This window comes from Parasteatoda tepidariorum, chromosome 9, assembly GCF_982258835.1.
Source record: "Parasteatoda tepidariorum strain Cologne lab strain chromosome 9, Ptep-v5.0, whole genome shotgun sequence".
Taxonomy (NCBI): domain Eukaryota; kingdom Metazoa; phylum Arthropoda; class Arachnida; order Araneae; family Theridiidae; genus Parasteatoda; species Parasteatoda tepidariorum.
The window spans coordinates 59,980,731-60,004,874 of record NC_141763.1 but is presented as its reverse complement, the minus strand read 5'-3'; the positions used below and the strand labels follow the sequence as shown (position 1 = coordinate 60,004,874).

At 26.7% G+C, this 24,144-nt stretch overlaps 3 protein-coding genes across 3 annotated transcripts in view; 2 read left to right on the top strand and 1 right to left on the bottom strand.

Moving 5' to 3' along the window:
• Positions 1 to 24,144, top strand: part of LOC147804097 (uncharacterized) — a 46,683-nt gene that overhangs the window by 13,788 nt on the left and 8,751 nt on the right. The window lies entirely within an intron of this gene.
• Positions 4,641 to 14,269, top strand: LOC147804098 (uncharacterized). Its single transcript, XM_087151929.1, has 2 exons — positions 4,641 to 4,913; positions 13,196 to 14,269. Exon 2 carries the CDS (start codon positions 13,218 to 13,220, stop codon positions 14,055 to 14,057), a length of 840 nt encoding a protein of 279 aa, XP_087008055.1. The 5' UTR covers positions 4,641 to 4,913; positions 13,196 to 13,217; the 3' UTR covers positions 14,058 to 14,269.
• LOC147804099 (uncharacterized) lies at positions 7,829 to 10,325 on the bottom strand. The gene is made up of 2 exons (XM_087151420.1): positions 10,309 to 10,325; positions 7,829 to 8,768 (listed from the first exon to the last, which is right to left on the bottom strand). The coding sequence occupies exons 1-2, from the start codon at positions 10,323 to 10,325 to the stop codon at positions 7,829 to 7,831; spliced, it is 957 nt and encodes a 318-aa protein (XP_087007546.1).

The window sequence follows — 24,144 nt, the reverse complement described above, 5'->3', positions numbered from 1 at the left end:
TTTTTCCTATCAAATTTGAATGTACTGATTTCAAATCTGAAATTAGTTTTGCTCCGAAAGCTACAAATTGTTTTCGAAACGATATTTTTAGTTAATTCTTGACTGAATCTGCCTTTAATTTTTAAGGACCATTCAACTGAATAAGCTTCACTGCTTGCTCAAAAAATTGCAAAGATAAGAATTTCGGTGAAATGCCCCACCCCCTCCCAACTCCCACGAAATTTGTTTCACAGGTGTTGGCGTGGATGGAACTATTTCCTCCCGGGATGCCGAAAATCTAAGCAATTACTAATGATTCATATCTTAGGACCTAACAAAAGGTGTGGACAAAGGTGTCCATTTAAATAAATTATTGTCAAGTTTGATGGTTGACCCCTTTTTTCTTTTATTTATTGACAATAGTCATGCATCACTTGATTTCGAAATGAACTCTATTCCTCTGTTAGGCACGCATTTTCATTCACTTTCTTTTAAAGAAGATTTCACAATGTTTATTGTTATAACAATAAACATTGTGAAAGATTTAAAGGTAATGGAGAGATGATGAATGCAGTTTTTCATATATTTATTCTGCTTCTATTATTCATTATTTGTTTTCATTCAACTTCAAGAAATATTGCCGAGTTTCCAAGAATGATTCAATGTCAAATAACTATAATCATTCAGTTCTTGTTTTTTGGGTGGTCCCTTGCAGAAACTGCCACTATTTTTCACTTTGCGAGAAATTTTTCTCTATGTCCTCAAATACTTGTGCTCGTTTAATTGAAACAACAATTAAGAATTCAATTAGTGAATAATTTGAGATAAAAATAACTTTTGTTAATGAGAGAAAGTTTCAGATTTCTCAAAAAATTAAGTAAATATTTACATACATTGTGTTGTAGAAAGCATTTATGATTTCAATGATATTTTTCAAGAAAACGTATGATCAATGTTTTTAACTTTACTTTTTTAAAATTTGTTCGAGCGAGTTTTATGGCGGATTTATTTAAATCAGTCAAATCTTTTTGGCTTTAGATTTAAAAAAAATATTTTAGCTGAAATGTTATGGCGAATTAAGATCTCAATATGCTTTTAAGCTTAAAAATATTTAATTAATTTGGCAATTTTCATTTTAAGAAATTATTCTTAAATGAGTTTTGCAATTCTCTTGTAACGAAGTTATTCTCAAATTAAATTCGCAATTTTCCCTTGGCGAAATTTTTCTTAAATGAAGCTTTTAATTTTTTTGTTGCGAAATTATTCTTGAGTTGAGATTGCAATTGTCTTGCTTTGAAATTGATCAAGAATTAAATTTGATTACCAAAAGATGATGAAAACAATTCTTAAAACCATTTTCTTCAAGAATTTTTTCTGTTGTTTTGGTCAATTTTTATATGCATTAATTTTTTCTCACAATATAACTTTAAAATCGAATATTCTGAGTTATCATTACTTAAAATGAAAGCGATGATGATTTTTAAAATGTGGAAAATTAATTAAAAATTCAACCTTAAAAATAAATTGCTTTAATAATATGTAGAATTTCCAGAAAAAGAAAGAAGAGACACTTACGATTTTTCAAAATCCGTTTATCATAAATGCAACGTGAATTTATAAATTTTAAATTAACTTACAAACAGGTTGAAATCTTGACTTTGAAAACTGAACAACTTTTTGAAAAACTGAAGAACTCAAATTTTAATTTTTGCTCTGTGTTGGATTGCAATACAAATTTCAATTGTTTAATGACGCCTACCAGCAGAAATTATCTTAAAATATGATTTAACATCAATGGAATTTTTGAAACTTTAAGTCTACAAAGAGTGCTCTAATCTTAATTAGTGATTTGTGAATAATGATGATGCAAGTTGCGTCAGTATTTTAAGCAATGTAAGAAAAACTTTTCGCTTCGAAATTTTAACCAATTTTTATTCAACGTAAATAAACTTCTTTTGAAAGATATCATCAATTTCTTTGTTTTAAGAGTGACAGTGATAGTCTTAGCATTTTTAATTTTTTTTATTATTGATTCATGTATTGTAGTTATAATATTTTTTTTCTAAAAATTCTTAAATAAATATTTTTTGCTCATAGATACTGAATGGAAAGTTTTTTTGCTCCGATAGCATGCGTTTCACCATTACTTCACGATAACTTCTTTCTTTAAAAATATGGAAACATAAATTTCTCTAAAATAAGAACAGATTATATCAATTTTCGAAATCAAGAAACAAATTTTCTATAAATTATTTATTAAAAAGAGAAAAAGAGTTTTTAATTATCTCAAACTGCGTAGTTTTTGGCCTTCTAAAACAAGACACATTTTATTTAAAAAGAAATTCCGTTTAAGGACACTATACCTCGGTAGAAACTTTTCATGTCGAATTCTGTTTCACCTCCATAACCAATTTAGAATTTGAAGTATAGAAAAAGTGAGTTCAGGCGAACCTAGAACAAGCCACGAGATTTTAATCTCTGAAAAAAGATTCTCAAAATATCGAAAAGCGAACAAATAATTGGAAGAGGATTTTTCCATTGCGTCATCCTAAATTCTCATAATTTGTTTTAATTTTGATATCTGGAAAATATATCTTCAGTGTTAGAAACTTCATGGTTTACTTTAAGTTTGTTTGAACTTATATATTCCAGATTTTAAATTCTAAATTAGTCATGGAGATGAAAGATGAAAATTTTCTTCACTGATATCTTCTTTGGTATAGCGTCCATTTAAGATTTCCGGGTAAGGAACCGGAAGAAAAATAACGGGTAAAACAGTTTGATAGAACTCGGAGGTAATGTTCTGTCTGAATATACGAAATCCGATCAGTATTTTGATGTTCTTTCATTTTTCTTGCTTAATTTTAATAAAAAACTATGCAAAAAATAAATTATATCGTTTTTGATTTAGGGAATTTGTTAGATTAATAGTAGTATTTTTTTATTCCAAAGTTTTACTGACTTTATAATTTTGAGAAAAAAAAGATTTCAAAACAATTTTGAATATCACGTTTTGTCTCTGTTACATTGATAAGTTCTAAACCTTGTGTTATATATATTACGAAATGTACTACGGAATTCTCTAGTTTATATGTGAAAATAAAATAAACACGGTGAAAGAAGAAAGAATCAGTTTCAAACTATATTGATGAAACAATTTATTTTGTTATTTATATTCTTACACTGTAAACAGCTTGTATGCATGGTATGCATTGTAAAAAATTGAAAATCCAATTACGGTAAAAAGTAACGACATTCTGAGTGCATTATCTGTAAATTCCATTTTATCATAAGACCTAATCCACAGTAATACTTTATACCAAAATTTTTACATTAATATTTATTAAATTACAGTAAATGCTACAGCAAAACTTACAGTTAATCAGACTTCTTATGCCTCAAAAAATTTTCCGGTAAAAATGGATTTTACGGTAAAAAGCATGGGCACTCCTGAGTGTCAGTACTTTTTAGCTCAATTTGATCCGGAATGTTTTACCGTGTACACCATGGGAAATATTTTAGAAAATTTTCTTTAAATTTAGTAAGGTGAGCATCGGAACGTTTAAAAAGTTTCTTTTAAACCTAGGTGATATGATACGTAAAACTTCTAACGATTTTAGTTTGTAGGATTTTTTTGTGATGTAGAACTACATCACGCTTCGAAATTCCTGCTTAAGCAAGTTCTCTAAAATTCTAGTTTAAGTATATTTTATTCTCGTTACCATTCTGTTTCCTATTTCTGAAAAATAAAGCTAACACTTTCCAATAATTACGTTTTTATTTTATTTTTCAAGAAATAAATTTTTTTTTATATTGCCAATTTACTTTTTAAATCATTGAAAATCTTCAAATTAAAAGTGTATGAAAGTCTTTAGAAATGATTCGCTGTTTTTAAAAAAACTCTTGATTATTGGAAAGAGGTCGAGCCTAACTTGATTGAGCTCTTACTTTTACTTAATCTTCGCATTTATTGTTTTTATTGTTTGTGTTTAATAGGTTAATATTTTCTTCTCAGTTAGATTTAGTTACATAACAGGAAGTATCATTGTGAAAGAAGTTTTCTCAAAATTGCACAAAAATTTCTCGAAATAGCTCTGAAACAAATAATTGAAACAGCTTGAACTCATTTATGAGCAAATTTCATAGTCTCAAAAGTGATGTTTTTGTAAAATGCTCGCTGGAAATGCACTAAATTATCGTTAAAAAAGTATGTTCTGTTGTAAAATGATATATTCAACCTAGAGCTTGTTGTTTTAAGTTTTTAACAAAATGCTTAGCAAATAAGTGTTAAAATAATGTACACTCTTTACTAAATCTAACTGAGTATAACTTGGAAATGCCTAATTATTTATCTGTGTGTTAGAAACATTTTAACTACAAGAAATTAATTATTTATATAGTTGATCCAAATAGTTTCAGTTATGCTTGTAAAAACAAGAAATAATTAAAATTGGCAATCAAGAATACAGTGTAACGTTACATATTAAAACCATGATAACTAACTAATGAGATAAGCTTTAACATGATTTCATCTCCAGTTCTAGTAGAACTCTTTTGTTATTGCACATTGATAACTTATTCATATGTTGCAGGCATAAGGTTTATTATTTGGAAGGGGTTAACATTGTATATAGGGGGGGGGAAGGGTGCAGCCTACTTCTATACTTTTGGAGACAGGTGTAAACCTGATTGGTTAAACATTCCAATAGATAAGAGCTATTGTATGACTAATTGATATTCGTGAATATTTCTTATACATCTCAAAAAAAGGATTGACCATTTAGTTTTAGAACTTTGTCTGAGAATCATCTCGTGGTGAAGAAATATTTGTTGTAGAAAATTGTGAGCCGTACAGTGAATTGCGGAAGAATACGAATTACATATTATAGGACGCTATAGGGATACTTGACGTCCTCCACCTCTGTGTTTGAAAGGTAAGCACATTTAAATGATATTTTTGTTGGGCTATAAATCTTCTTTTTTCATCTGTTAACATGAGAATTTCAGATAAATTCTAATCAATGTGGTTTATTTCTATACGTATTTCGCCTTATTTATACAAAAATAGGTTTTATTCATAAAATAGATAATACATATCTAAATTATATTTTACCTGCGATTAAGAATTTCATGAAAAGTTCATTTTTAGCATTTTCAGTTATTTGCCACTTTTATTTAAAATGTCAGGAGATTTTGATACATAGGTTTCGTTAATTATTTTCTTAAAATTTAATTTTTATAAATTTTATTGATTTATTCTTTAGCTTTAGCAATTTTTTTTGGTTACTGTTACATGATGTTAGTAAATTTCGTTATTTTTCTCAGTTTTGGTACATTTTGTTTGAAGTGAATTTGTTTATTTACTGATTTTTATCTATTTCTTAAATTCTAAAACATTGCTAGTTAAGGTATTTTTCAAAATATAATTGTTTGTAGGTATTCCTTCTTTTAGACATTGATTCGTAATCAGAAACTAATGTACAGTTTATAAATTTAATAATTTAGTCGTTCCCTGGTAAATAAAACGCTAATATTTGAATGAAATTAGCTACATAATTTAAACTTAACGTTGCAGTGCGCATTTATTGTTATTTTTCTTGTGTGTACTTCATTGTTGATGATAAGGCTCATTTCTCAAAAAAAAAGCGAATTTTTAGGCAATTGTGAAAGTTTTTAAAAACTATTTGCTTTGTAAAATACATTTTTCTTGCAAAATGAGGAGGTATTTTTAAATTTATTTTGTCTCGCTAAATTTCCAATGTTAATATAAGTACTAATTTTTTAATATGAATACAAATTTTTATTACATTGCTTTGAATAAGGTTTCAACCATATAAATTATGAGGCTATTTTATTAATCTGAAATATACAAATTGAAAGCTATATTAAGAGTTTTTCATTATAAATATCAATCAATATGTAAAATCGCAGAAGAATATTTTTTTAAGGACAATGAAGCTTACTATAGTGATAATCTGACATTTTATTATAAAACTATTCTATTTATATTAAAAATACATCTTTGTGTAAATTGCGGAAATTATACACTGCGAGAATAAGTGTATTTAAAGCTACAAGAATATGGCACCAAGAAACATCGGTAATTTCTGCCGAGGAGCTTTAGTAATAATTTTGCTATTAGTCTATCTTTAAATTAAATATTTGGTCTGTTCCATAATATATTAGAAATACATATAGGTGTAATTTGATTATTGATTTGCACCAAGATTCATTTCAAAACCGAATAGTCTGTGCAAGTGTTATAAAGCGATGGGGCTCTCTAAAGTTAATGCTAGTATTCCGGCTCATCAATTTTTAGTATATCTAGATTAGAAATGAATGTTATGCATTGTTTAAAGTTACTACTTTCTTTAGAATATACAAAAGGAAAAAAATTAAAATGGTATTCAGATATTAATATTTTATTTAATTCTCTCCATTTGTATTATATTTACCATTTTTGTTAGGTTCAAATATGTTAATCATTCTTAATTAGTTTAAAATTACTTTTAATATCATTGAGAATTTGAAACTTAAAATTTATAAAGTGGGTACTTTAGTTCAAATTTCAGTTTATTGTTATAAAGTTTTTAGTTTAAATTTATATAGAGATAAAATCCAAAATCCGTTAAATTCCAAAACTTAATTGATTATTTTATTGATTTGACTTTAACGTAATTTTTTTTTCACCACTGTTACAGAATGTTAGTAAATTCCAATATTTTGTTCAGATTTGGCACATTTTGCTTGATGTGAATTTTTTAATTTTCTTATTTTTATTTACTTCTTACATTTTAAAACAATGCTTGTTAAGGAATTTTTTAAGACATCATTGCTTGTAGGAGTTCCCTCTTTTATATTTTGATTTGAAATTAAAACTAATAAATAGTTTATAAATTTGATAATTTAGTCGTACCCTGGTAAATCGAAAAAAAGCTAACATTGCAATGAAATTAGCAAAATTACTTTAAACTTAACGTTACGGTGCACATTTATTGTTATTTTTCGTTTGTGTGCATCTTATTGATGATAGGGTTTATTTCAATATTTAAGGTTTTTATTAAGGTTTTATGTTTCAATATTAAGGTGAATATTTAAGGTTTTTTGTTTCAATACATCATCAATTAATACTGCTTTTTGCTGTTATTTTCTTCTTTAATTTTTCCTTCTTTGTTAATTTTTTCATGTTATTTTCATCTTTAGAGATATTTATATAAGACCAATAGTAACCGACCTACCCCCGAAGGAGTTTGCGGATAAGGGTTTCACCCGTTTGCACGTGACTAAACACTACCAAACTACAGAAAAGTAAAAGTACTAAATTAAAAAGATTAAAACACATAGGAAAAATCCCAAAACCGAAAAAGTAAAATAAAATAAAACAGAATAAAGAATAAAAGTACTTAAAACATCAAAGTGGATAAAATCAACCGACAATAAAAGTGTCAAAAATACAGGTAAAAACATATAAAAGTAAGGTCAATTAAAACATCAAAGGGTAAAATATGAAAAATCACATTAAAAATAAAAAGACTAAAATAAGCCCAATAGAAAAAATAAAATAGTCGACTAAAAGTTCAAGTGTCTCCCTTTCAAGGCTAAGTGCCTCTAAGATTAAAATGTTCTAAGGTAAACCAAAGTTTCACTGAGGTGATAACACTCAAAGATGACACCAGGTAAGACAGAGGGTGCTGAGCTTGACCAAGAGCAAGATTTCATTTTGAATGTCCTATGTATAAGGAAGATGCCAGTTTAAGGAAACGGCAAGTGCCGGAGTAAAATACTAAAAGCAGAAATTTAAAACCAGAAAACCTAAAAGCCGAACGTTTAAAAATAAAACCAGATAAAATTAGTCAGGTGTGCTCGCAGGGGCAAGCAGATCATCGAGGGTATATTTAAGAATTTCGATGATTTTCTCCCTGCAGTCAATATCAGCATAAAGTTGATGTTGAGTGTATTGATCCCATTTTCTGCCACGGATCCTCTGGAATTTGGGACAAAATTTTATGAGGTGGTCAATGTCTTGTACTCTGCCACAAAATTTACAATTTGCTCGTTTATTGAAGAATTTCTGCTGATATATTCCGAAAACTCCGTGGCCAGTTAAGAATTGGTTTAAATAGAAGTTTGACTGCAGGCGAGTTAGTGTGGGATCTTTAAAGAAATTATATGTCTGCCTGCCCTTTGTTGATTCACTCCAATCAATTTTCCATTTATTCATTGTGACTTGCTTGATGTATCTAATAATGAATGTTCTTTCCACTGGGAGCATCGTTCCCACCCGGCTGAAGCCTGTGGCCTTTTTGGCATGCTGATCCGCCTCCTCGTTACCTTCAATTCCAATGTGTGCTTTGACCCAGTAAAGTTTAATACTTGGTGTTATATTTACTTTGATCTCTTCAATAATCTTATTTCGATTTCTTGGGTCATTTAGACTTTGTAACGAGGACAGCGAATCAGTATAAATTTTCGCATCTTTGTAATTTTTGTTTTTGATGTAAATAACAGCTTGTTTAATAGCCTCCAGCTCCGCCAGATAAATACTTGCTTCATCGTTTAATCTATTGGAGATTAGATCGATTGTAAGTCCATTTTGCTTCACGACGATTGCGTATCCTACTTTACTCTGCATTGGTTCGCTACCATTATCATCAATTTTTGATCCATCTGTGTAGATTTCGATGTTATTGTTATCCGGTTTTCCTTTGCTCCAGGGTACAGCGAGAGAAGTAGCTGGGTGCTTGAGGGGTGGCAGAGACTCCAGGTATTGGGCATGTGTTAAATTAGTGCTAACCAAATTTAGGTCAAATACAAATTTTTATTACATTGCTTTGAATAAGGCTTCCACCATTTAAATTATGAGGCTATTTTATTAATCTGAAATAAACATGTAGAAAGCTATATTAAGAGTTTTTACTTATAACAATTAAATTGGACAAAAATAAAAGGGTATTATTAATTATGCTCCAATAAAAAAGTTTGTCTAGAGTAAGTCAATAAATGAATATTTTTTTATTGCTGTAAAATAGTTAATTTTATTTATAATAAAAAATTATATGAAATTATTATTATATACAATGTTAAGGAACATTAGAAAAAAGTCTAGTTTTTACATAAATTAGAAAAGATAGTATTCAAAGTAGATCATTTTACAGATAGTTTTATTATAAATTTTTACATAATTTAGAATAGCATGCTACAAGCATAGATCAAAACTGGTAAAGATGAGAAAAAAATTGCAGCGTATTTTGCCTTTTAATGGGGTGATATGATCAAATAAGCTTTTGAAAGCTATAAAGTGTTTATGAAGCGTTCCTTTTTCATACTTGGCAATTGTGATAACTTTACTTGTAAGTGGATATGTACAATTAAACTAAAGTGTATATACTTAATGCAGTATTTGTTATATCTAAGATTTAAATTTAATTATGTACAGACAATCTATGATATATTATTTCTAACAGGAGAGCTTAGCTTTATATCACTCATAAAAGTCAAAGAAAGGGCCAAAGGCGAGCAGAATGTGCTTACCAATTAAGCATTTATAAAACCTAAGAAGGGGTTAATGTAGTTTTTGTTAGGCATAAATTTTTTCTCAGACTTCATAGGAAAGGCCTTAAAAAGTATAATTTTATAGTTTAATCAATTAATTTGTAAAATCGCAGAAGAACAGAATTTTTAAAAATTTCATTTTGTAATTTAATCACTCAATATGTAACTACAAGAATATATTAATATTTGTTCGTGTTTTTGAATCTATAGAAACACCAAGAAATATTGGTAATTTTTGCCGAGGGCCTTCAGTTATCATTTTGAGATTGGTCTTTATAAAAATTAAATATTTGGTCTGTACCATTAAAATTTGAAATACAATTTGCAATTTGATTATTTATTTGCACCAAGATTTATTTCGGAACCGAATAGTCTGTGCAAGAGTTATGGACCATTAGATCCCACTAAAGTTAGCGTTAATATTCCAGCTAGTCAATTTTTAGTACATCTAGGTTAGAAATGAATGTTATGCATTGTTTAAAATTATTACTTTCTTTAATTAGTTTAAAATTAATTTAATATCTTTGAGAATTTGAAACTCTATTGAATACTCTTGAATATTTAAAAAGTGAGTCATTAGAGATTTTAAGAGATACTTTAGTGTCATATTTAGTTCATTTTAAAATTTTAGAACGACATAATCTAAAGTAGTGATATACCAAGTGTTAATGTTGTAGGAAAAGTAAATTTAAGTATAAATTGAAAGATTTATGTAGTTAATCATTGTTTTGATTCCTTTAAAAAGTGCAAATTTTAAATCATTGCGAGTTTAAGCACCTCTCTTGATTCTCCATTGTCTCAATTTGTATTTTTGCCGTTCAGTGATCCCAAATATCAGTGCAAGGTGGATTTTAATATAAGCAACAACCTTTATTATAAAGACTGTCTTAGGAAAAGGGGGAAACCTGAGTACTTACAATTAATCTATTAAATAGCTCGAGAGAAAGATATGTTTCTCACGGTTAGTAAAGGGAAAACTATAAAATATTATTGCATATATACTTGAGATCTAAATATGGAACACTCGAGATCAAAATATAGAAAAGAGGAAGTGAATAATTAAGTGTGGGAAAGCGTTTCGCCTCAAATATTAAATAAGAAGATTTAGATAAAGGGATAACGTAAAGCTGAAGATTTTTATGTCTCGTCCCCCTCTCCAAAAAATTTTAATTACCAAAGAAATAAAAAATTATCTATTTGCAGTACTTTCCCTATGATACCTAGTGACATACTGAAAATGAAAAGAATTAAATTTTTAATGTTAATAATAATCAATACATAAAAGTAATATGAATTGTAAAATATACACTTTTCTTTAACACATGTTGATGCTTTTAACACAATTGAAAGGTTGTCGGGGAAAAAATTCTTTAGTAGCGATTTGATCTTCATTTTTAGCAGATTTTATGACTTAACAGTTTTATCAGTTCAAAGTCATTCAATTGAGGATCACACTAAAGTTTTTAACTAAGAAATATTATTATTCACTATAACACAATATATTGAATATTTTTTGCCTCAAAATCATGTCAGCCATTTTGTTTCAAATTTTAGACTGTTGTTTAGGAGATAATCTTAGTTAATCTTGTTTAAATATTATATATTATGTATAAATAAAATATTATATTATTAAGTATAAAGATATATTTCCATTAAACTTGAATAAAATTTTTTGACAAATTATTTTAATGTTACTTAAACCAGATATTTGTCATTACTTTTTTTCGAATTTTAGATTTTTGTTTAAAAAATAATTAGGTAAGGCAATTTAGTACGTTTGTACGATTTTATAATTCGAAGTATAGCTTTTTTTGAATTTCGTGAGTGCAATATAAAGTGCTTGACCTCAGAAATGTTGTAAGACTTTTTTTTCTTTTTATTTAAATTTTAGGGGGTTGTTTAAAAAAATATGGCAGTAATGATATGAATTTTATATTATACAGTAAACTATAAAATATAGATTTTACTTAAAATTTATAAAAACCTTTTTAGGATTTTTTGCCTCAGAATAATGTCGATTCTTTCTTTTCTTCATTTTTTCAAATTTTAGAATGCAGTTTAGGAAATGATGTTAGTAATGTTATTTAGGATATTTGATATTATATTATATAGTAAAGTATATAAATTTGTTTTAAATAGTTTTTTAATTAAATTTAGGAAAGTTTTGGATATTTTTATCTCAGAATCTTTTTTATTATTTTGTTTCAAATTTTAGACTCTGACGTAGGGAATAATATTAGTTAAGTGTATTTAAAACGTTTGGCATTTTATATTGTAAAGTATGAAAATATTTTTAAAATGAAATTAATGAAATCGTTCTATAATGAGTTTTAACTCAGAAGTTTACCAGCCTTTTTGCATTGAAATTTCATGCTGTTCTTTAAGAAATAAAGTTAATTTATGTTATTTAAACCATCTGATATATCACTGACGCCCGGTGTCTTATTGGTAGCGCTTCGCACTCCCGTGCCACAGGTCCGGGGTTTGATCCTCGATCCGGGCAAGGTTGACTCAGCCTTTCATCCCTTCAGCGGGTGGATAAATGAGTACCAAGCATGCTTGGGAACTAAACACTGGGGGTTGAGCGTTCGGCTGACAGCCTAACCCGAACAATCTGCTCCCGCACCCCAGAGCCCAAGATCAAGAAAACTGAGATGGGCACTGTAGGTCTTGGACCTCTATGGGCTGTCGCGCCACTGAGTTTAGTTTTGTTTATATCACAGAATCTTGTTTTCTTGTTTAGGAAATAAATGTGTGATTTAGGAAATAAAGTCTATTTGTTCAAAATTTTGACAAAATTCAGGCAAAATGAGAGTTAAAAAATTTCCTGCAAACTCATGCATTGCAGATTTTTACTTGTTTTTATCTTTTTTATCAAGTTTTTTTTAAGTTTTTTTAAATTAATATCAAGTTTGTTTTTAAGTGCTTTTTCTTCTCGGACATATCTTGGATAGCTGATGAAATGCTTTAAAATTAGATTTAAATTTAATAAAATTCATTTGCAATGATTATAGTCTGCAAGACAACAATTTAGACAAACATGTAAAGACTGATAATAGTTCCGTGGTAATTTCAAAAGCCGGCAAAGATAGATAAGAATTGCTTAAGACAACTGTTATTATCCGAAAACTTTGAATATCGAACGAATCTTTACCTCCTTGGGTTTGTACAGAGCAATTTATATTTAATAAATGAATTACATTCCAATTACTCAAAAGATTGTTTCATCGACAATTGACAGGACTAGAAGTGTACTTAAAATCTTTATTTAGTATAAATTTTCTTAATTAGAATGAATCTGCACTTATTTTATAAAATAGTTTGAAATATAAATACTAAATGTAAGCTAAGAGGCATTAAAAGAATTTCTGCTTAACAAAAATTATGCAATTAGCATCAGGTATCCTGAAATTAGTAAACAAATAAAAAACGTAAATAAATCATAGAGAAAAATTGTAAATATAGGAATTATTTATAAATAAATTAAGAACTTTAAATAATTACTGATTTAGTAAATCATTAGCCTGATTAGTAATATGTTAGTAATTAATCAACATTTCGACCTTATTTGCAATTATGAATTTGCTCATAGCTAAGTAGAAAATAATTTAATAAATAAAATTTTATGCGCCCATTTTTACTTGTACCTTTTTTTTATTTTCAGGCTTTGAATAATACCTTAGATCATGACAACTTGCAGTCGCTCAAGGTGTTTTGAAATTCGAAATTCGTATCGTAGAATTATTTTTGAAACTCCAGAGAAGATCAAGAACATCCAGGACATAAGTACGTTGAAGGCTGGAACAAATGCACCTACAAGAAGTGCCAGTGCTACAAATAAAAGACGCATCAAACGCAAACAGAGAACTCTTGTATGCCGTCCACGTGAAGAAGAGGCATCGCATAAATCTGTACGAAGCAATGAGTTAAGTGATTTTGAGGACTGCGCTCTGTGTTTAAACACCGAATTTGACTGGCCACATCTCTTGCCATGTGGGCATATTTTTCATAACGTGTGTGTATCCAATTGGTTGAAACACAATAATACTTGTCCTGTATGTTTCCGAAATTGGGAAAACCAGGTTCATACCAATCAAGTACCTAACTCTTATTCTGATGATGACATGCATAGAAATCCTATACCTGAGAGTTTGGCTACGAGCGTACACACCGGAGTTAATGATGCTTCAGAATCGGATTACCATAGGCCAGCAGACAAAGTTCATAGTGTACTCAAAGGACGAGTTAAAAGGCCAATTTACCGTAGAAGAAAAGTTATAGCCCAGCAATCGATTGAACAACTGGCAATTAAAAAGGAAATAATGGATAGTGTCTTTCTGAAGAACTGTGTTTCAGTATGTGCTGTTTCTAAAGTGCTGTCACCTGATGAACCACAGTCCAGTGATCCTGATATCATAATCGATGGTGAATTCATATTAATTGATTGTACTGATTCTATTGCCATCTTTGAGGGAGATGCAATACAAGACAATGTAGACTTTGAGAATCTCAGTGAAAGTGTTTAAACATTATTTTAGCTAATAGTTCACCTATGATTTGAGTATTATCAACGGTATTTTTTTCTGAAAAATTGTATAGTTATTTTTTTCATGTTTTCATTTAATTTTTGACAAGACACTGTGATTCATTTTTATTGCGTGTTACTTTTATAGGATTGTAGATGAAATTCATATCATTGGTAAAAGAATGAAATTTTAAATAAAATTTTACTATTTTATATTTTATACTTATTCAATCAAGCAAAAAAATTAAAAACTGAAAGGATATTTATTTTTTCCTTTGATAAACTAATAGGAAATTATTACGTTATTTAAAGGGAGTTTGAAGATATATTATCAAGCTTTAAATGTCATGAAATTTCAGAGGGAGTCAAAAATCTAAAATCATGTATGCACACATGTTGTGTTTCAAGAAATGTAAAAACAGAATAAATTTCATATAAAAGAAGACTTAGAGAATTAGATTAAATAAGAACTTAAAGGAACTATAAAATTTAGATTTGTTATACAAAACTAATTATTGATTTTAAGGTTGTTATTGCAGAAAACTCTTGCCCTTAGGAAAATGTATCTTTAAGACAAAATCCTAAATTTTTGAATAACTACAAGTAAGTGAAGTTTAAAAACCACAAATTCAATCGATTGTTAGATAAACTTTCCAAATTTGCTAATACTCTTGACAGAAACTTTTAATTTTCATAGAAGGATATTTTAATGCCTAATATTTAAATTTTTCAAGCTACATAGAAGTAAATAATTGTAAAAAAGTACATTTCGATATTGTTCGAATTGTTTTCGATGTTTGGATGAAGAAAATGATGTAAATTCAATCACTATATATATATATATATATATATATATATATATATATATATATATATATATATATATATATATATATATATATATATATATATATATATATATATATATATATATATATATATATATATATATATATATATATATATATATATATATATATATATATATATATATATATATATATATATATATATATATATATATATATATATATATATATATATATATATATATATATATATATATATATATATATATATATATATATATATATATATATATATATATATATATATATATATATATATATATATATATATATATATATATTTTCATGCAATCTCATTTCCGTCAGAAATGAGAATGCTCTATCGTAGTGGTGGCAGTTTAATTCTTCAATTATAAATAATCAGATCAATATTTCGCTTGTATTTCAATCGATTAAAACTAATTTTAAATCCCTGAAATACAAGCATTAAAAACAATGAGTCTATCATGCGTTAATCAATTTATATAAAGATTTATGCAATTCTAAATGGAAATAATTAGGTGAAATGATTGCTGAACTGCACTTTTAAGAAATTCGAATAGTGCGAATTTTTATACATTAGTCATCATTGCAGATTAATGAGCTAAGAAAAAATTTTATTTCATAAATGGTGTTTCAACTTATATATATATATGGTAACCTATATTGTGTAAATTTAAAAACAAGGAAATTAAGGGTAGTCGGTAGGGCATGTATTAATGATGCAAAAACTGACGTTTTTTGATGTAACATTTCTAAGAAACTTCTTATGATATCGCTTTGGAATATTTTTGGCGATATTTGTAATTATATCAGTTATATGTTGTGATAATGTTTTAGCGTTAACCGGAATACTTTTCGAATTATGAAAGAATTTTGATGAATCTTCCTAAAAAATTTAAAGTTTTCATTTCCGAATTAATTGATTGATTTAAAGATTGTCTTTAGATATATTTCTGTCTTACAAAAAAGAGCTGAAGTGAAATTTAAACGATATTTTCATACGCATGCTATTAATTAACTATAAGACATCGAATAAATAATAGTCTTTAATAACACTTTTATCTTTTAAGAAAATAGATTTTAATGAACACAGCTTTATTTTCTTAAAATATATCCTTAAGTTTGCTTTTAAAAGTCTATAATAAAATAAATAAATAAAAATTTTAATAAAGGAAAGAAAGTTCAATATTTCAACATATTTATTTAAAATTACAATAAACTCATTTAACACTAGATAGTCAAAGGAAGTCATTTTGACTGCTTTTTAATTTCAATTAGAAAAACAATGATGACAATATTTCTTAGAATTTTGTGCCTTTTTGTACTATATAAAAAAATTTTATATTTTTTATATATATTATGCATATTTTTTATATTATATATTTTTTTATTTACTAATTACTTGTTATATAACTGAAAATAATATCAAAAATATTAAAAATTAATTTTAAAAGAAATTTCTTTATGCATTGTTCATTCCTTCACAATGCAGTCATTGGGCACTATAGGTATTTCAGTCTTTCTGGTTTTAAATGGGCAAACAAAGTTTACGTACGCAAATATTTATCCTAATTTTTCAGATGAAAACTCCGTAAATTCAGCTTTTTGGAAAAAGAGGAAATCAAATAAACTTTACAGTGTTTTTTACTTCTGAAAATATGTTTTTCCGAATGTTATACTATTTCAAATGTTAAATCGGTTAAACACACACACACACACACACACACACATATATATATATATATATATATATATATATATATATATATATATATATATATATATATATATATATATATATATATATATATATATATATATATATATATATATATATATATATATATATATATATATATATATGTATATATATATATATATATATATATATATATATATATATATATATATATATATATATATATATATATATATATATATATATATATATATATATATATATATATATATATGTATATATATATATATATATATATATATATATATATATATATATATATATATATATATATATATATATATATATGTATATATATATATATATATATATATATATATATATATATATATATATATATATATATATATATATATATATATATATACATGTGTGTGGAATTTGAAACTTTGCTGCTGATATTGGCAATAACAAAATAATGATCATTTTAAAAAAAATGCCAATTAATAATGCTAATTAACAATATTTACTCATTGAGATACTTGACTAATGTACAAAAGATATAATATAGGCATAAATTCTTAGTATATTCAACTCAAGCTTTAAATTTGAAAAGAGTAAAGCACATTTTAGCTAAAATTTGAATCACACAATATTTCTATGAAAGTATAAAAGGATTAAAAAAACAAAAAAATACATGCTAAGAAAAAATTATTCAGCAATCAATAAGTAGAATCATTCTCTTCCCACTTAAGTTTATAATCTGCTACAAAGGTAAATTTCCACTTTCAAAGCACTTTTTTTTTAAATATTGACTCTTAATTTTGTAATTTTCAATTTAAAACAATATTTCAAAATTGTTTGTTCCATTCTTTCTTCAGTTCTTGCTAAGCCACCTACATTAAAGGAGAACTAATAATGCAATGACGGATTGAATAAAAAAAGTGAACAGTAATAATGCTTGCAAGTTAAGAAAATATTTACCAGTAGAATATTTCGAAAGTAATACACTGCAAATATTTTTTTTAATGATAAGGCGAAATAAAAATATTATAAGTATTAAATTTCGTGATGTCATTGAAAAGAAGGGAAAAAATAGAAATAAAAAGTAGAATTCTTTTATTAGTCACCAAAGGTGCTTAACTTCTCTTTTTAGGAAACATGCAGTTTTGAGGTAATCAGCAATTTGTTAACACCTGTTGCTCCTTCTTTCAAAACTAATGATTTTGGACAGAGTTAAGGGGAACGTACTTCCCCCTTCCTATCTTTTAACTATCAGTGAGTTCCAGTTAAAAAAACGGCATTATGAAAAAACTGGGGATGAAAGGCCATGAATTCTGCGATACTGTCTGAATGATAGGGATATGGCCGACTGACAATAATACTTAAGTTTTCTGTGTCCCTCAAGCGGTCAAGTTTAAATGCAAAATCTACAATTCATCTTTGCAATTGAAATTTTGTGTTTTTTTTTTATTTAAAGCAATGAATTACGCTATTTTTTAATTGTTATTTAATTAAAATTAAATGAGGTGCGCCGACTGTTACTTATAAAACCAAAGTACTTTTATCTCAGCTTTTTATGGTCAAATTCACAAGAACCCAAGCATTACTATATCAAAACATGACACAACTGTTCTTTAATAAATTTATTATCGCTGTTTTTTTTAAATCAAGTTTTGTTGGGTATACAGTTAAAATAGTGAAAAATTCTGCTTTTTCTTATCTGAATAGCTATAAATTTATATTCTCTTAAGTATTGAAAGCCTAGGAATAACATGAAAGAAAAAAATTACAGGCGTAAATTATATTTCATAGATGTATTGAAAGAGTGAGAGTTAAAAAAATTACGAATCAGGAAGAGCAAAGGAATCCAAATAAAAACTGGGAATGAATTTAAAGAAAATAATAGAATGCTTGTTATAATTTAATTTTAATGATCCTTCCTTAAGGAAAATACATATTCAATACCTATCGAAAAAAGCTCTATATATTTTAGAATGAACTTTACAGCAAAGAAACAAAAAAAATAAGTAAACTTTCAAAAGCTTTTACATCTTTAATTTTAAATTTAATGAATCAAACGAACGTGCTTATGTTTTTCAAACTCTTCTGCTAATTGAAAAATGTAGTTCTTGTTTAATTAAAAAATTGTAGAAAAATATAGTATAAATGTTGTAGTTAATTTTACTATTGCTATTAATGGATATGAAAATTTTAACTTGAAATTAAGTTCACAGAACAGACATCATTCTGATAGGCAGGGAGCCAGTTATATAAATCATTAACAGCTTGAATTTTTTTCAATAAAAGGGGGAAGTATTCGTCTGAAAATGCCATTCTGATGAAAAAATAACTATTTTTATATTAAAATATAATTATATGGTATTTAAACCAACGGAAGATCGATAATTTATCCGTTCATATGGTACCGGTTTCATTCAATTCCATTTTTCAAAATTATAGTTCTTATTACCACACATTTAATAGAAAAACTAAACTTAAAAGTAGATGGAACCAAATGAATTGTAGGCCTTTTTCTATGTATCGAGATAAAATATGCAATTTTTATCTCATTTACTTACTACCTAGCAGTATTGTAATAAAACCATTTTTTTTTAAATTAATATTACCAAAAATAAATACCAAAACGCTTCAGTAAAAATTTTCGTGCATTTTGGTATCCCCATAAAGCCAGAAACATGGTTAATTTTACCATATTCCGGAATTTTTTACTTATTTTCTTTTCGCAGGGAGTTTATATTGAACTTTTTGTGGCTTAATTATTAGCACATAAATTTTTAGGGTATTTATTACTAAAGCGAGTGCTGAGTTTTCATTTTTTTACAGATTTTTTGGTCATATCAGTACTTATATTCTTAAAGCCAAATTCGAGACATTTTTGTTTGTAAAAGTGTGAAAATAGTTATACAAATGCTTTGATATATTTTAGTAATTCAATTTGAAATAAGGATTGTGCATAAAATTTTATTATTTTTAGACAGATGTGAAAATAACATTCCTAAGTTCTTAAAAACGTTTATCCCTTTAACTTATATGACTTGTCTCTTATAGTTGACCAGCGACATTTTTTGTGAAACTGTCCCATGAAATAAAAACTTAACTGATTCATTATACTGTGGTGATCTTCCTTTAAATAGGATATTAGCGTAGTTAAAATGCAAGTTTATCTTTGAGTGTTTAAATATTAGTCATTGATATCATTAATTATTAATAACAATAATTATTTTAAACATTAATTATTGGTAACATTTAAGCGTAGAAAATTATATTTTATTTTATTATATTTTTTTTAACAAAATTATTTTAGGTAAACCATGAAGTTTCAAATGCAGCATGTGTATTTTTAAAATATCAAACTTAAAACAAATTATGGCAGATATATTCAGGATTATGCAGCAACTACGTAATTCTACAATAATTTGTTTGTATTTTGAAATTTAAAAAAAAAAAATTATGAATTTTATGGTTTGCTTGGACTCTTTTTTATCCATACGCTAAATTTTAAATTAGTTATAGAGGGGAGATAGAATTAGCAATGAAAAGTTTATCCCACGTTATAGTGTCCTCTTAAGTGACATCTAGCAGGAAATGACCCCTTAATTCACTGCATTTTAAACCAGCACTCGCTGGGAGATCTGCCATGCGTAATGATTGATTACTTATCTAGTGCACCTTAAAATGTGGGAATGTAGATGGATTGCAATGTTTTTGGTCAATAACACAATGACAGAAGACACGTGGATCTTAAAACTACAAACTTGAATAGATGGGTTGTGTTCGGGCTAAACAATCTTTAACACAGAAACACAAAAAACACGGAAACCTTCTTGGAATAAAAATAATTTCTTTGTTAAGGCCTGAAACCTGTGTGGTTTCAAAAAATAGGAATATCTGATTTAAGAAATTTATTGTCAAGTTTGATGGGGGGTTTATTCTGACATTTTGTTCCTTGCAAGATTTTCCAAGGATGCATTCATACTTTAGATTCATACTTTCTTCTTACTTTTTTGAAGGAAGAATGTTATTATACAGTAACAATAAACATTTTTCAACTGAGTGAAAGTAAATTCAGGAATCATGAATTCAATCCCCCGAACCATATCTATTCATCATAGTTTTTCTTTCAATTAAAAGATATATGGTCCTTTCCCAAAAATTATTTAGTTCAAATAGTAATAATGATTTAGTTTCCTGTGACGCTCGGGTGGTCCTTTTGTTATTCAAGATACATACAAATAGAATTATTAAAGTAAAATGATCTACATATAGAAATCAGAAATAGCATTTATTTTTCATAGAAAAAAATGAGTGATTAAATGAATTAAATGAATAATAAAATTATTGATTCTTTAAAACAACGGCATGTTTTTTTTTTAAATATCCAATTGCTTTAAGGCACGTTTTGAGATAAGATGAGATTTTTTGCTAAATTGCAAAAGGAAAATATCATAAACAAAAGTTGTTTTATAAAAATTTATGGACTAATACTTAAATATTTTATGTTTTTCTATCTCTTTGTCTGTCTTTGTATGTAGCAACGATTTTTATATTTATTATTATACATTATTTATTATCTCAAGAAAGCCAATATGCTATTATTGATTTAAAAAGCTTAAAAAAAAAGTTTTTTTTTTAAACTATTAATGTTATTTAACGTAACTTAACGAAATAGATATTTTGATATCGAAATTTGGAAGTATCCTATAATGAAAATTTCTGATTGTAGCTATGGATAGATTTTTTATAGGTATGAAAAATATATATTAAAATTAATTTACTGCGCTTAGTAAGGAAATATAAATATATATATATTTTTAAGGCTTTTTAATTTTTCTATTCATGTTATTCGGATATTGAAGTTTACGACATCGGCATGATTTGCTTGATTATTTTTCAAATAAAGTATATTGCTCAATATTTTGATACGTAAAAAAATGCTTTTTATTAAAATGAAAATAAAATAAAAACATGTCATATTTATACTAGTTAAAGCTTTTGATGAATTTTTCAAACAATGTAATTACGAATGATTTTAAGTTTTGCACAAATAAAAAATATTCTTTATTTTGTATAATTTATGGAACTTAAGATCCACAAAAAAAAATATATTTTTCGTAAAAAAAGAACTTAATTGGGATAATTATTACCTGATTATCCCAATAATTACAAAATATTCAAGTGAAATTTTTTTAGTTTTACCTTCCATCTGGTCCGAAACATATTGCTCATGGGCTGCAATAGTGGCACAACTCAAAAAACCCGCTTTTTGGATTAAGAACAGGTGTAAATATGAAAATACACATTCTTTCAACAGCAATACTAACACAACCTATAATTCAATTTGAAGGTAATCTTCGTTTAAGCAAACTGAAGCATTTCTTAAGCATTTTCTTTAGAAATGAAAACTTTAAACCAACTTATCTCAAAACTTGATATTTTGAGTTGTGCCGCTATTGCAGCCTATGAGCGATATGGTCACAATTTCAGACTTGTTTCTAACTTTTATTTTGCAAAACTTAATTGGGATAACTACTACCTAATTTTCCCGATAATTATTAAATACCCATTTTTTTTAGTTTTTCTTATGTCTGGCTCAAAACACATGGTCAAAATTTGTGACTTTATTCTTGATAAAACCGTGATTTTTAGTAATACTGCCCTATTTGCTAATTACCCTGATAGATACAAAATATTGAAATGATATTTTTTGTTATTTTCCCTATATCTGATGCGAATTAAATGGCCGAAATTTCAGACTTTAATTTTCTTAAAAACGTGCTATTCTGATATTTTTGCTAATTACTACGATAGTTAAAAATATCGAAATGAAAATTTGCTTATTTGTTTTCTTTTTTTTTTCTCCCTATATTTGATACGAAATTGGTCAACATTTGAGACTTTCGTCTTCGTAAATAAATGTTATTTAGTAATACTGCCATTTATGCTAATTACTCCCTGAATATCACAATACTTATAAAATCTCGAAATGAAAATGTTTTAGTTCCTTGGTTTATCTTAACAGCACACATGATCTAAAACTGTGATTTCCATCTTGGTAAAAAGTGTTGTTTAGCATTACTGTTAATTACACTTAAATTATATCTGTTCCATATATCTGTTACGAAATAAATGGTCGATATTTCAGACTTTAATCTTGAAAATGTGCTATTTTGTAGTGCTGCCATTTTTGTAATTATCTAACACTTACAAAATATCGAAATGAATTTTTTTTTAAGTTCTTCCTTATGTGTGATATAAATAACATTTTCAAAATTTGAGACTTTCATCTTGGTTAAAACGCGTAATTGAGTAATACTGTGATCTATTGTAATTGGCCCTATAATTACAAATATCAAAATGAAATATTTTTTTTATTTTTTCCCTTTCCCTGCTACAAAATTGGACAACATTTGAGACTTTCCATCTTCGTAAAAATATGTTATTTAGTAACACTGCCATTTATGCTAATTAGCCCCTAATTATCACGATAATTACAAAATGTCAAAACCAAAATTTTCATGGTTTTTCGGTTCATTTTATAAAAACACGTGATCTAAAATTGTGATTTCCATCTTTTTAAAAAGTGTATTTTGTATTATTGTTAATTATCTCTGAGTAATATTGACAGTTACAAAATGTCTATGAAAATAATTTTAGATTTTTAATTCATCTCGAAAGATCACGTCGTCCCAAGTTTAGTTTTTTTCAACTTCAAGGGAAGAGGCAGAATCAGTGATGATTCGGTGTAAATGCGAAAACTTAAAATATGTGCTTACTTACGAATAGTACGCTTCTGTGTCTTGTTTTCAAACTACGAAAACCGCGTCTTCTAATTTATAGTTCGGAATTTATTTTGCGCACATCACATAGGGATTCCTGATTGAAAATAGTTAATCCAAGTGATCACATTTCTTGTAGTCAGAAAATACTAAAAATATTCAATAAATTAAAAAAAAAGTTGATTAAAAATTGAAAATATGTTTCAAAACTATAACTAACAGTTATTACAGATTAAAGTATTCATGACTGAAATTTAAAATTCGGGACTCCACCGAATTGAAATCTAGATAACAACTCTTGTGATTTAATTTTTTCTTAATTTAAATGTATTTTGTAAAAGCATTTAAAAGACATTATTTTGCAGAAGATCTTAGTTTTAAAAGGGGAGAAATTTAATTGCGATTTTAAACAATGTTATTACCGATCCCTAAAAAATTAATATTTACTATTAACAGATTCGAAATATCTATAAAATTAAAAATCATCGCAGTGTATTTTAAGGTTTTGTTGATTTTGTTTCAAATATAAATTTTAGTTTATTTCAATATCTTTCAGCTCTAAGATTTTTGAAAATTATGATTGTTTTTCAAAATTTCACATTGCAAGATTATTTAATTAATGCTTTTTCATACTCTCCTAGTTAAATAAAATTCAATGAAATTAAAAGCATGTATTAAAAATTCTAATTTCTCTTTCTTAAATATTTTTTGTAAAATTTATTTGTTGTAAAGTGCTCA

Excerpts from the sequence above, each read along its gene's own strand:
- LOC147804098 (XM_087151929.1), top strand. The coding sequence starts at position 13,218 with ATGACAACTTGCAGTCGCTCAAGGTGTTTTGAAATTCGAAATTCGTAT.